At 46.8% G+C, this 14,510-nt stretch overlaps 1 protein-coding gene across 9 annotated transcripts in view; it reads right to left on the minus strand.

Annotated features, from left to right (window-relative positions):
* LOC119181027 (F-BAR domain only protein 2) overlaps nucleotides 1–14,510 on the minus strand; it is a 79,872-nt gene that overhangs the window by 50,840 nt on the left and 14,522 nt on the right. For 6 of the 9 annotated variants that reach the window (XM_075875288.1, XM_075875283.1, XM_075875286.1 and 3 more), the window contains exons 3-6: nucleotides 11,707–11,881; nucleotides 10,198–10,410; nucleotides 5,639–5,918; nucleotides 1,382–1,780 (exon numbers count right to left, since the gene is read on the minus strand). In XM_075875288.1, the coding sequence (XP_075731403.1) occupies nucleotides 1,382–1,780; nucleotides 5,639–5,918; nucleotides 10,198–10,410; nucleotides 11,707–11,881 (1,067 nt within the window). The remainder of the gene's footprint in view (nucleotides 1–1,381; nucleotides 1,781–5,638; nucleotides 5,919–10,197; nucleotides 10,411–11,706; nucleotides 11,882–14,510) is intronic. The other 3 variants (XM_075875289.1, XM_075875287.1, XM_075875284.1) reach the window with 1 other exon arrangement.

Raw genomic sequence — 14,510 nt, forward strand, 5'->3', positions numbered from 1 at the left:
TCGCACTACAGACAGTGGTCTGGCAGAGGAGGGAGCTCTCGCTCTGGCAATTGTTTACGCTACGACACTGTCACATGACTCCCCTGTCACTATTGTAACAGATTCACAAGCTGCTTGCCGTGCTTTCGCTCAAGGACTTGTGGCTGCACATACACACAATATCCTCTCTTCTGTCTCACCGTCCGCATTACGTCCTGTGCGTATCGTCTGGACTCCTGGACACGCCTCTCTCCATGGTAATGAACGCGTTCATGCGGTTGCCCGAGAGCTGACCGGCCGGGCTCCATTGGAAGAGCTGTCCAATCCAGACGACGCATCGACAGAACCACTAAACTACAACGCTACGCTGCAGTACTATCGACAGAGCCGTTACACGTATCCTCCCCCTCATCCTTCACTTAACAGAGCAGATGCTGTCGCTTGGCGGCAACTACAGACCAATTCATTTCCTTGCCTTTATATGCTAAATCGCTTTCATCCGACTCTCTACCCCTCCTACTGCCCCTTCTGTGGATCCGTACCGACGGTGTACCACTCCACGTGGGAATGCTCTGCCCCACAGGGCGTGCCTCCCATTCCCAATCCCACCCCTTCCTCTTGGGAGTCTGCACTGCTCAGCTTACGCCGGCAGGAACAGCAGCAGCTGGTCCAGCGGGCTCGCAGGGTCGCGCAAGGCAATGGAGCCCTGGACTGAGGGCCCCACCCAAAGATGGCTCAGTTTCCATTTGTTATTAATAAATGTTTATTCTCTCTCTCTCTGGCTGTCCATAAATGCGTGCAGTTCCCATAATTTCATGCCACGTTTCTGGGGCACAAATGTAAAGCAAGTGAAGGAGTTAAAATTAATTACAGTGTATTTTACAGCAATTGTTTATAATGACAATGTAAATAATTATCTCGTAATTGCAGCCAGTCATGCTATCCTCCTTCATTAACCAAATTCAACGACCCACTTAAATTACATGCGGTAATTACTTCCTGGCAGCGAGCATTTCATAATGGTAAAAACAAGAATCTTTTGAAATTTCTGCTGAGCACCCCACGTCGAACATTTTGTTAAACACGATACTTCACTAGAGTGATCGTGTTTCAACCAGAAGTGATATAAAAGAATGTTAAGCTATAAAAATGCTTAATTCAACACCAGCTCAGCATTTTCAGTTTCTTCCTAGACAAAGTGCACAGAAATGTCAAAAGTAAGTCAAGTTTCCAAATGTGAATCTTGTGCCACAAAGGGTTAACCTTCAACATCTGTGGTGGTGGTTGTTGAGCTCCAACAACATCTATAAATTTGGGGGGCACAGACTACATGCGTGAAGGTATGGCATTTTCCGTTTCACTGATGAGATGTCAATGAGAGGGGGGAACAGTTAGAACCTACCCGCGGCGGGAGCAGCATGACGTGCAGTGGTGGTGGTGGTGGCGGTGGCAGTGGCGATGTTGTTGTTGGCGGCGGGGGGAGGAGAAGGGGCCGGCGTTTTCGTGGCAGACAGGGACGGAGAGAAAAAAAACAGGTCCAGGAGAGACATGGCGCGGTGACGCCGCCCTTTACCTTCTTTCTTGGCCGCCGGCGCCTGCGGACCATTGGTGGCGGCCAAAGACGGCGCCGCTGCCGCTGCCGACGTCGGGCAGAAGTCGGCCGGCAGCACGGGACCGTTCTCGGTGCCAGACGCGGTCGGCGCGGGTGTGGACGTCGTAAAGAACGGCGGCGACCCCGTGGTGGCCGCGTTCGTCGGCGTGAGCTGCAGGCTCGGATCGGGCTCCTCGAAGGTGATCACCTCTGCGTGAAGAGTTACGGCAATTGGTGACCGAACACATCTTCACGCACACTTTCTTATTAGAGAATTTCAGTTTGGTTGTAAACTTCTGCAAGTTTGTGGGTACTGTGGAACCTCGGTGATACAACCATGGCTCGCATGGCTTACCAGCCACCACTTGAACATTGTGTCCAGTGATCCACGCCGCCAATGCCAGCAAAACGTGAAACAATACAGCTCTCTCGCATAATGCAAGCATGAAATAACAGGTTTACAGTAAGGAGACTACAAGGCAACATAGACCAACAAGTGTTCTCATTTGCTTACTAATTTACACAGTACAGTAGACTCTCAGTAAACGGAACCTGAGGGGACCGGGAAAGGATGTTCCATTTAACAGGAGTTTTGTTTACTGAGAGGAGAACATGGTTGCAGAATACAAGCCCGTAACCAAGTATTGCAGAGGCAATATTTCCCTTTAAGCAGTAGTTCCGTTTAACAGATCTCCGTTTACTGAGAGTTTACTGTAATACACCCCTTCAAGAACAAGGAAATTGCACAGCTGCTAGAGACATTTAGTGGAATTTTATCCAAGTACATAACGTCTGAATTGTTTTTTTTTTTTTTTTCAGTCGCATCAGGGTTCACGTAGAAATAAAATTGGGGCAGTAAATGAACATTACACACTCAAAGCCTTGCACCAGCAGGTAAGAAAAACGTTTGTAAGCCACTGCCATATTAGCTTTGTGGCGTCTCTGGTTAAGCTCTGCATTATAAGATGCCAATTCTCGCATTGCCAGTCACATACACTTATTCAATAAATTATGATAAAATGAATCAAGATTCTTGCACTTATTAATAATACTACAGTCCGGTCACTGATTCTTTAGCTCCAAGAATCTCTCTTACAGGGAATGTCGTACATTGTATTTCTTTAACTTCCCTGGATTTCCAGGTAGCACATATATAGAAAACAAAATTCGTTACTGTGCTTTGTACCTTGCACTCCAGAAGATAATGAAGAGAGAAGTGGGTTTAGAGACAATTACAGCATGCACGCCTAAAAACAGGAAGTTCAGTAGAGTACGTGAGAAAATTGGTTGGCAATATGAATTGGAAAGTTGAAAAGCATAACACGACAAGGTTGCCGTAAAACAACTAAATGTGGAACAAGGCAGCGATAAGCATGGTTATCTTGTAAGGCAGAAAAAAAACAAAATTTGAATCACCAGCGAAACATAAGAATCTATTATGCACAGCGGCAGACAAAGAATGCATGTCTTTTGACCTGGGTACTTCACTACATCAAAGGCCAGATAGGATTACAAGATCGCTAAAAGAGGCCTTCAACACGTAGTAGTGATGTAGTGAACATTACCAGGTTACAGGACTGCCCGGGAAAGAGCTTGAAGTTCGCATGTCTGCAGTGTTTGCATGCATGCATCGAATGGTAAATCAGAGGTGCAAAAAAAAAAAGCAAAGGGAGAAATTCGTTGATGGCTTCAAAGGGTGTGGTGTCTAACGTACCTCTTTTCTGTGAACTATGTTACGTGTGACCGAGATGCAGATGGCACATTGCAAGATCGCAGGAGCACAACTAAAAAGTCCAGGAAAGAAAAGACCTCTTTTTGTTGGTATAAGTTCCAAAAAGTGTGGCTGCATTCCATTCTTTGACAAGATGGCAATACTATCTAGACAATCATGTGATAACACAAGAGTTATCATTGAAACCACGTCTACTGCAAAGGCAGTTATATTAGTAGCTCTTCTGTAGCTCTGACCGATAAGAAACTTGCTCATTTAGATTCACCAATGTGCCAATGCCATCCTACATTGGCACATTGGGTCTTATCAAGTACATGGGATTAGATAGCTGCATACTCTTAGCAACAAGGTGAGTTGATAATCAGTCCTAGTTTTTGTCACTCTTCTTTCTTTTTTTTTTCTGTGAGCACATTATGCATACTAAAATGTATAGCCCAGTCCTGTGCCTCACGATGAAGAAATAGGTGTTTAGGACTGCTCACAACTGGTCAGCGTACATACACAAGTGTCGCATTATATGCAATGAAGTATAACTGAAAAAAAAAAAAATACTGGGCCTGCACGAACACGCAGAGCAGTCAAAGCGAAAGTTGGAGCGGCGACCCGTTGTAAACTCTCTCGCGGTGACTACTACACCAAATATGCCACTATTTATCATTCTGCATAAGAACAAAGTACCCGTTACACATCTGTAAGACATTATAGCATTATGTCCATGCTGTGGCTGATGACAAAAAAAATATGATTGAGCCCTTTGTAATGTATGCGAGGCCTTAAACAACTCACTCATTAGACAATTTGGATTGTGTGATGTACAGTCGAACCTCGATATATCAAACGGTGCGGCGATCGCGAAATAGTTCGATATATCCAGAATTCGAAATAAAAAAATCACGAAAAAAATGCGTCAACAGCTTGCTGAAAACGACCAACGAATTGTTCAAGCGTGGTGCAGTAAATACTCACTTGAGGATTCAAACATAGTATTTATTGTGTTGGTTTAAAATATTGAAAAAGAGTAGCCTGCTTTTTGTTGGCCATGGCGTGTTTGACGACTGCGTCCTCAATATAGTCCAGGCGATCTATAAGTGATAGGCCGGTGCCTTCAATCGCGCCGTAGTGGCGGCGCACAAGGGCCAAGGCAGCTACGACCTCAGCTAATGTCGGGAGCGGGGCACCATCAGCGCTTGCGGGATCCACCTTGGCAGAGTCTTCATTTGGCTGCTCAGCAGTAGCTTCGGCGACAATCTCCACATCCGTGAGCTCCGCCATTCGGAGTTAGGCCTGTCGCGCACTGTGGTGCGCGACAGGCCTGACTCCGACACACGAACACTGCGAGCACAACGACCGATGCCTGCCGATGCTACGGGGGAGGAGCTTGCAACAAGTGCGCAGTGTGCCGTTGACACCATAGAGACTGCAACGACTGCAAGCTGCAAGGCTGCGGCGTGAGTCCGGGTGTAAAGCGCGCACATGGCGCGCCCATGACGGCTCACCTGACTGCTTTCCCTTTCCCGGCAACAGCGCGGGCCGCGTCCGAGACAGTCGTCTGCGTCCTTTCCCTTCTATACTTTCCTCCTCAATCTTTACCTCCCCCTCCCCCTTCTCCAGCGCGAAGCCGTGTCGGTGCCTTCGTATTGAAAGAAAATAACAGCTCCGCGCTTTTCTCTTCACTTTCCTCATTCAAGAACCTCTACCGCAAGGCTGCGGCGTGCGTACGCCGCTACGTTAAAGTGGCGCTCTCGGCGCCATCGATGCGTGCAGCATTCGTAAACGCCCGCCGCTCTACCGCTACTTTCGAGAGTTGCGGGAAAGCTCGCCGCCTGTCAATGGAGCGCGGGCGGTTTGGGGTGGCTGAGTTCAATATATCCATTATGTGTCAAACTTTGTTCGAAATAAAAAATCAATAATGCATGCAATTTCCCGCGTGATATAGGAACCGTTCGATATAGGCAATAATTCGATATATCTGTGTTCGATATATTGAGGTTTGACTGTATAGTTGCTATTTTAGTCATCTACAATACTTTGTTACATCTGTTAACATAATTCTTTTCTGAACATGATGCCTGTATAAGGTCTTTCCCAAGGAGTTTCAAATACTGGTGTGGCTGCCGTAGAATATTCGAATGCCACACAGAGGGCTTGGGTTGAAAACCCACTCGCTCCTGGATATTTCTTGTCCTCGTGCACGATAGTAGTTAGGGACACTGGTGGCAGCAGCGGACAGCTACGGCTTCAAAAATCGGCTGTTGTAACCTCATGACAGATTTTGTTGTACAAAAAGTCACAGTAAATCTACTAACAAAGGAAAAAGGAGGCAACGATAATCTCACCTGGCTTTTCAGAACCCGTCTGGCGAGCGTCTGCAAACTGCTGCAATAACGTGTCCATGTCCAGGGCATCACACTGCTGCCGGAACTCGGCGTGCACCTGCCCCACGAGGGCGTGGCTGCTGTCGAGGACGCGTGCGTATCCCGCCAGGAACTCCTTCATGTGCTGAAGGTGGCCCACCTCAAGCTCCTGGAACCGCTGGCACGATCCGGCCATGCGCCGTTCAAAGTCCGCTCGCACCACACCGTGCCGCTCCACTAGCTGCCGGTACTCCTCGCATGCCTGTGGACACACAATGCAGCCAGAGAGTTGAGCAGGAGGCATAATAACCCCTTTATAAGAGGCACTGATATGAGGTCTGTTAGTAAAGTATTCTACCTTTGGCCAAAGAAAAAAAAACTGACATAACTGGAGTGTTGGAAACGTAATCACCCTCAAAGCAGTCTCCTTGGGACAATACACACATCTTGCAATGGTGCTGCCATTGTTGGAAGCATTCCCGGAAGGCCTCCTTCGGAATAGTGCTTAGCTATGCTGTCGTTGCAGCAGTAATGTCCTCACTTGCCTGAAGTCGCGCTCCTTTCAAGAGCCTCTTGATATTGCAAAACAGCCAGAACTTGCCGCGGGTCATATCAGAAGAGTAAGGAGCCTGTTGAACTACAGAAGTCCGGTTTTACGCCAAAAAAAGTCTCAATCAAGAGCGAGGAATTTGTAGGAGAATTATTGTGATTGACGTGCCAATTTCCTGTTGACCGCAACTTTGGTCTTTGGCACCACACAGCATCACGTAGCCGCGATGGAGGACACCGCTGTAACACTTTTTGGTGACTGTTTGACCCTGTGGTGCCTACTCGAGGTGTACCACAGCAGGGGAGTCAAAGAAAGCAGTTAGCATCACTTAGACATTGTGGTGGACTTTATGCGTCTTCTTTGATTTTGGTGATGTGGAATGCTCTAACTGTGTGGACTGGGATCGGGTTTACAGGTCTTACCCGTACACCCAAGACTCTTCACCAGTGATAATTGTGTTCATTATGTGTTCATAAAATCCAGCATGTCCCGTTAGACTTCGTTTTGTACCACTAGAAGAAACTGCATTATGATTCAAACATCATGTAACAGCACGAAACGATGTGAACTAGCACACAAAGTTGCTTTTGCTCCGCCGTGAGCAGCTTTAGCTTGAATTTCGCCGCTGCTCCGTTTATGGCAAAATCTTTGGTCATAGTAAAATGTACGGAAAAAGTGCTGGTGCCTACCTCTTCCGCAATTTCTAGGATAGTCAAACGACGGCCTCGTATCACCATGGGATTCACCTTGGCAATGGCTTGATCATTTCGGCATGTTGATGGCCGACCAGAAAATATCTCGCACTTCACTGATGTGCGGCAGTTTTTACACCAGTTGTACCACAGCTTGATCTGTGTGCTGCTGGCTCCGCCGCGGTGGTCTAGTGACTAATGTACTCGGCTACTGACCCGCAGGTCGCGGGAAACGAATCCCGGCTGCAGCAGCTGCATTTTCAAAGGAGACGAAAATGCTGCAGACCTGTGTGCTCAGATTTGGGTGCACGTTAAAGAACCCCAGGTGGTCGAAATTCCGGGAGCCCTCCACTACAGTGTCTCTCATAATCATATGGTGGTTTTGAAACATTAAACCCCATATAGCAATCTGTGTGCTGCTCATAGCATCGTCACGGATAGTCGTTTGAAGCCATTGAATGGTTTCCACTTGGCTGTCACGCAGTTTCTGGCAAAATTTGATGCAGTAGCGCTACTTCATTCGCTCGGTCATCTTCCTGGCTGTAAAATTTGGACGAACCCAATGCACACTACCTCACTGAAATGTTGCGTCACAGCGACCGGCGCTATGAATAGGTGGGAAAAAATTCGCGCAAGCAAATATTGAAGGTACACTGATGCAAGCTCGCCTCATCCAAATCCATCAGGTGTTCACAAAAAACAAAAAAAAAGTCTCATATTTTGTGGGGATCTGAGGCGCGCCTGCGACCATTTCCCGGGCATTCCGCCACACAACCACACCCTTTTGCTTTCCTGCTCTGTCAACACCACGTGGCGATAGATGGCACCACGTGCGGGCACGGCACGCGATAAGCGCGCGCCGAGGGAGCGGTCTCTTCTCCGTGGACGGCGCCGGGTAAGCACGTGTTTTCCTTCGTCCGCGTCCCCTTTGGGAATCGCCGAACTGTAACCTGCCCGGGGTGGCCTTGGGCACCTCGGAAGGCGTGTTTACTTGAGTGCTAGCTTCGGTAGCGTACGCTAAGCCCACAGCGGTGCCGAGTGCTTGAAGTGGTCGTACCACAACGAGCCGCACTTGCCGTAGGCCTACGCGTACGAGTGTTGCCCTAACACTCGCGACCAGGCCCATTGGCCATCGTGAGAGTGCGCAGCATAGCCGCGAGGGACCTTTTCCCGACCCGCGTGTCAAAGCTCGCCATTGCCAGCTGCGACGTGCTCGCGGTTTTCCCCTTATTGTGAACGTCCGCGTGCGGGTGCCTTTGCTACCCGCGTCCCGGGAGCGGACGTTGTACTGTTGTTCGGGGTGCCGCCAGAGGCAATAAAGTGTTGTGTACTTTTATATTAGAACACTGTCTATTTGCCGCGCCGCGCTAACGCCTTATTAGTTGAGCCCGCGCGGAGCGGTGCGTTACACGCGAGTAAACGGAGTAGCGGCCCTGTGGCTCGCTAAGCGTGAACCCGCGGTGATCGTCCGCTACAGTTAGGAGCGGGGTCACCATAACTTTCCTAACAGACCTTGTATAGGAGACAATTGGGTATAATAGCCACCTTAGATGCCTACGTAGGAATAGAGGTTGATTAAATGAGAAAACGGTACCCTGCTTATGAGAGACACCTCATTCAAGGGACAAGAACTGCTTTACGATGCGTGCTTCTTACGACGAGGTTCAACTGCCAACCATTATTGGTGCAACATTTAAAGGGGTCATCAACTAGCCTGCAGGCTTGGTAAAAAACACGTCGTGTGAAAAGCAAACACTGCCGTGAACATCTCTGCCAGTTCTGCCATCTCTGCAAGCGAAGTAGCCACTTCCCTCTTTTCACAGAGGCACATGCTCGCGCTCTTCGAAAATGTTGGAGCCTACAGATAACACGCCATTAGCCAATAGCTGACTCGAAATCAAGAGCAGCATTTAGATGAGATACGCTCCTTATCACAAGGTGCGGCCACGCGCCGGTGCAGCACTCCCATCGCCTGCTACCATTACATTATGGGCAACAATCGTGCATCGAAATTACAACAGGAGAGAGTGATCGCATTTCATCACTCACACTCATGGTCACTACACATGCAGACATGACTTCCTTTTACCCATGCTGCCATCCCTCCTTGTGCAGCTTGCAGTGTGCTAGTCATGACAGCAGCAGAGAAAGAGCACATTAAGCACCCACAAAACCCCTGTAATTTCACTGATTTTAAACAGATTCGAGAAATTTTTGTGTCAGTCAATGTGGAAAGTGATGAATTCTGAATGGAGAAAAAAAAATGACTTTTGGAAAACTTGGAAAAACAGTTCGCGACCACTTCAAGTGAAAAGAGGTGAGACCCGTCCCAGAGGACCGAAGAGCGGCAACCAAGTGCCTCTGCAACATAAGAAATAGTCATGTCTATAGCAACTTACTCTCACTACACTTCCTATCAATTCATTAACCGTCAAGCCGCGCAACTGTGATAACAAAAACCAAGCTCCTAGAATGCACTATCCTTTCAGCTCATTTTGTGCTCAGTCACCCGACAAAAAGAAGCTCACCTTCACGCCTGTGATGTTCACACGACACTCATGCCAAAATCCCATAGAATAACTCTTCACACTGCTAGTGCTTAACTGGCCATAAAGCCATGATTGGCAACCAAAAGTCTGTGCAAAAGCTTTTGCCAGTCACACTGATTGCATAAGACTGTCACAATGAAATTCGTCAACTTGGGCACAGCGATTGCCAACCAGAACTCCTCTTTGCTGCAAGCGATCTATGTAAATAGAAGAGCCAGAGTCAAACTTTCTTTTTAAGAAAAATTTGAATGAAAAATGCAGAGCGTTTGCATGACTGCGAAGACGGAAGCAAGCAAAGCTATGGTGGAAGCACCGGCAGTGGCAGCACCTTCTGTGGCAACAGCTTCACATTGTTTTTGAGATCATTTGCACTACTGCGGCCGTTGGTGCTCCTTCAATAGCCGCTCTTTTTCATATGAGAAAAGCGACGTGTGTACACCTATAGCAAGTACCAAGGGCAACTGCTGATAACAGCACTAGCGCAACCTCTATGTCATGAGACAGAGGAGCACAATGAGTGGTGAGAAGTGCCACCACCGAGTATAGCAGCACTAGTGAAAGAGGAATGAGCAGTAGTGTGGAAGAGAGGTGCACCTTAGACAAGGCACTTGATATATAAACCAATGTGTTATATCCGCCTCCGAGGATTGTGTTCGACACGTCATCTCCCCAATGGATGCAATCTGCTGGAAACTTGCCGCATACAGCTTCGTTGTAAAAAATGCAACAGCGACGACCGCTGCCCCTGACCTTGCGTGCCTTGGCCTCCGCCTTGTCCAGGTCCTTCGGAGAGGACTCCCGCTTGAGCTTCTCCAACTCGAGACATCGGGCAGCATAGGCCTCTCGGGCCTTGGCCAGTGCCCCCGTCGTCTGCTGCAGGCCCTGCACCACCTCTAACGTGGGTGCCTCCTCCTCCTTCACCTGCTTGTGCCGTCGGTGCTGCTCCTCGCAGTAGCGCTGCACCTGTGCACACCAGACGACAAACATTTTTCACAAGGCTCGTTCAGAACCTGCGACCTTTTTTGGCAACCTGAATGAGTCAAGACGAGCGTCGTTCACACCTGCTTGTGACCTATACCCATCACCCCACAACATTCATGCCTGCTCGCATTGCCATTGCCATATAAAATAAGGAAACGTCTTGTTCCTGTGCATCTGATTTTTTTCAGAGATTTGAAAGTGCAGTCATGTGACCGAAAAATCTAACAGACAGCTACTAAGCCAAAGAAGTCGCTCTACACCAAAGCGGCCACTAGCAGCCAGTTACTGTGCAACTTGGTCACACGACCAGTGCTAGTCGCACGACCGATTCAAAATTAACTGTAAATCAATACAAGTTTCAAGAATGCTGAAGGAGAGTTGGAATGAATGAATGACGAAAAATCATATGCAGCACTTATTGGTGCATCGAAAAAATTTTCTGAGACAACTCAACTGTACACATTATGACAGGTCTGGCGGCGTGAAAGAATCCTGGTTGCTGAGGTAGCTCCAGCCTTAGTTTTTAGGTGGAGCCAATGTTTTGCGACCCGTTTGATCATTTTCTCAAAGTTTGCATAAGTTATGGATACAGCCAGCCCCTGAGGAAGTTCATCATTTTTTCTCCTCTTCCTTTGCCGTCTCCTTTCCACCACATCACAAAAGCCACGCATGTTGAGAGTGGCATAGTGATACAAAGTGATGTGAATGCTTTGTACTGCATAGCACCAATTTGCCCATAAAAAAATTCATTCTTCAACCTTCTGGGGCCCGCTGTCAGGATTGTACAACAATACAACACAGCCACAGTGGTGCGCCGTCGGGCACCACACGCAGCCCAAATATCACTGAAGGACTTTGGCACAATATCAACTGCAAAAAAGGACATCTGATAAGTTTTTCTTGCCCAGCTGTTTTTCTTTCAAGGTGCTTAAAACTGACAAAATGTTTCCAGATCAGAATATCCCCAAAGTTGCTAAAGTTTTTGGACTGCAACGGCATAAGACTTTGTCTGCAGCATTTGGACTGCAAAGGCTTAAGACTTCATCTGGTGCATTCTTTATAATCACAACATGACAATGCAGAAAGCTAAGACCCAGCAGTTACTACTGTTACCAAAATATGCTTTAGTAAAACCTAGAACTCCCCCATGAATGACACTGAATAAAAAAAAAAGAGACGATATAACACTGCACATTCTTTACTCTGTGCCACGATTTGCGCTCGGCTAGCAAATTTAGTTTTCCAGACCTGTTTTCCTTATTAAATAGCACAACACACCTCCCGGACCAGGTCTTGCAACTGCGCAACCATCTGTGCGTGAAGAGAGGAGAGCTTCTCAGAGGTGGAGCGCAGCACCCCCCATAAAGGTCCAAAGGTGCCCGTCGAGCAGGAGCCGGCTGCCTGGCGGGCAAGCTTCGACAGCAGCTTCGAGTGAGACTCCTCCACCAGGGACCTGCACAGCAGCAGGGGCGGCCTTTCACAAGAGGACCGTGACTTTTCCGTGCGCTAAATATTCCGGCATGCCACGCGGCAAAACTGCGATGCGATTACGAGACATGCTGAGAGTGAGGAGATTAATTTCCACCACCTGTGCTTCCTTAATATGTGTTTGAGCTTAAGGGAGCACTGACAAAAATTTTAACGTATTTTTTTTTTCAATACTCATCGCTTGAGTGCACAATGAGTGCACACGCTTGTTTGTTGAGTGCACACAATGAGTGCACACGCTTGTTTGTTGAGTGCACACAATGAGTGCACACGCTTGTTGGGTATTTGGAGACCGCTCTATAGCACGCAACTGTAGTTTCAGTTCCGGAAAGTGCCGAGTGAGGTGGGACCCAGCGTGTTTGTCATGTACAAATAGCTGGCTACGCGAGTACTGGTAATCACAGGCAGACGAGCACCACTTCGGCAGTACTTTTAACAAAAGCTTCCCGAGTACTACTATAACCACTATGAGGCGTAAATATGTATGGCCCTCCCGAATTTCGCTGCAGAAGCAAAGAGGTCAGCTTTCGTACTCCCATGCAAGTCCGTAAAGCAAGTGCCCCCCCCCCCTCTTTCTATTGAAAAGGCCTGTAAGGGAGAGAGTGCTCGCAGGGACCATGGTCGCCAACACAGACTCATTATGCAGGAGTCGGGCGTTTACGTTAAAAACCAAGTTGGTGTCAATGTTATAAGAAGGGATGCTTCATGTGTGGTTATGCGACACTCACATTTAAATAGATTTTAAATATGTTATAAGCTATATTAGCTGTTGTTATTTTGGAGATGACGTGTGCATGTCCACAAAAACATATTCCTCAAGTTATTTAACCTTCACAATCTTGTGTCAGTACTTCTGTAGGTCTACTGGTGTTATTGTATTCTGCTTCCACTGCAATGCAACCGCCATGGCCAAGAGTAAAACCTCTGTTCACATGATTAGCAAAGCGACCTATTGGGCACTAATCTGCACATAGTAGATCCCAGTGGTAAGTCCACATTTAATTCTCATCATGTGCAGCTTCATGTCAATGCACCCACAGCTCCCTACGTGGTGTTTATATATTCCACTACCATTAGCAAGAAGACCAGAACAATAATAAATCAAAACTGTCACAACAAACTCAGCAGCAGAGCATTAGAACTGACTCGGCCAACTCAGATTGAGCCAAGATTTTCCAGAATTAAAAATTCGCAAATGTAGATATATATTCAGAAAATGTTATAAAACAGCCCATTCAGGACTTCAACTGTACCCCACTAAAGCATGCACAAACCTTAATTTGCTGTTGCTGGACTAGCAAAGAGAAGCACAAGGTATGAAAAAAAGAAAGGTAATAAACATCACTAGCCCCACAATAAGCTGTGTGAGTCAAGTCATCCGTGAGTGCATTTGAGTACCATGACACTCTGTCAGATAACAGCTGTGTCCCCTAAAATATGGTACCTACAGCTACAATTAAATCTGTCAGAGGGTCAACCCCCCCCCCCCCAATTATGTGGCGACACACATCACAGTCACTTGACAGGATGTCACTTGCCCTACTCAAACTTTTTTATGTTGATGCGATGACGTTTTAAAGGTTGATTCCCCTGATATTTCGCTAGTGCGAAAAGCTCAAGCATTTCTTAAAGGAACACTAAAGTCAAATAACACTAAAGTCAAATAACAATTTAAGACACAGTGAAACCTCTATATTTGTTGTCTAAACGACAATATAATCAATAGCAGTGCCCTACTTACCGACAAATTAATGTAAATGCACGTGAACACATTGTGCCACGAATAGGCATAGGTCGGCGAACTCACTCGTGAGTCGACTCACTCAGACTTGGATCGAGCCGCGAATCTGAGTCCGAGTGAGTCCCAGGGAGTAATGCGATGCAGGCCTCTAAAACATGATTTCATTTCAAAATGAGCCCTTCCTTGGCCCAAAAGTAGCACTACAAGGTTTCTGGACTGCCATTTCAGCAATCAATATCGACTTAATATTTGCCTTTTGTGTCCCTTTAAGCAGTTGAAACAATTCAAAATACTATGAAAGAAAAGCATGAAATGTTCAAAAGAAAAAAAAAAGCATGATCTGTACTATTACACATGAAGATCAAACAACTGAATTGAACCAGATGAAGGTAATAATCCAATCAAAAAGCAATGCTAGCATATATGTAACTACAAAAAATGGAAACAAGACAAATTGTGCTTTAATGAAATTGTAATTCTTGAAGTGCAATGAAATTATAATGCTTGAAGTGTAGATAAAGTGCAGTGTTTAGCACTGTTTACAGGCACACTGTCTTCAACTTTTTTTTCTTTCTATAGCACTAAACTTTAGCTTTTATTTTCAACTCTTTAGCGCTCAAGCAACTAACCTTAGCGCACCACACAATTTTTTTTTTTGGTTCTGCTACATCTGTTTAGAACACCACATAAAGTGCTAGGGGACATTCAATACACAACAAGGAACAGCATTTCTCACTATGTACAAAGGGAACAGCATTTCTCACTATGCACATAGGCAAGAAAGGCAACTGCTTCAAGTAACTCATTTAAAGCTCCTGCCACGCATTTTCTCTAGTAGTAACAGACTTCCCTC

Source organism: Rhipicephalus microplus, chromosome 10, assembly GCF_043290135.1.
Source record: "Rhipicephalus microplus isolate Deutch F79 chromosome 10, USDA_Rmic, whole genome shotgun sequence".
NCBI lineage: Eukaryota > Metazoa > Arthropoda > Arachnida > Ixodida > Ixodidae > Rhipicephalus > Rhipicephalus microplus.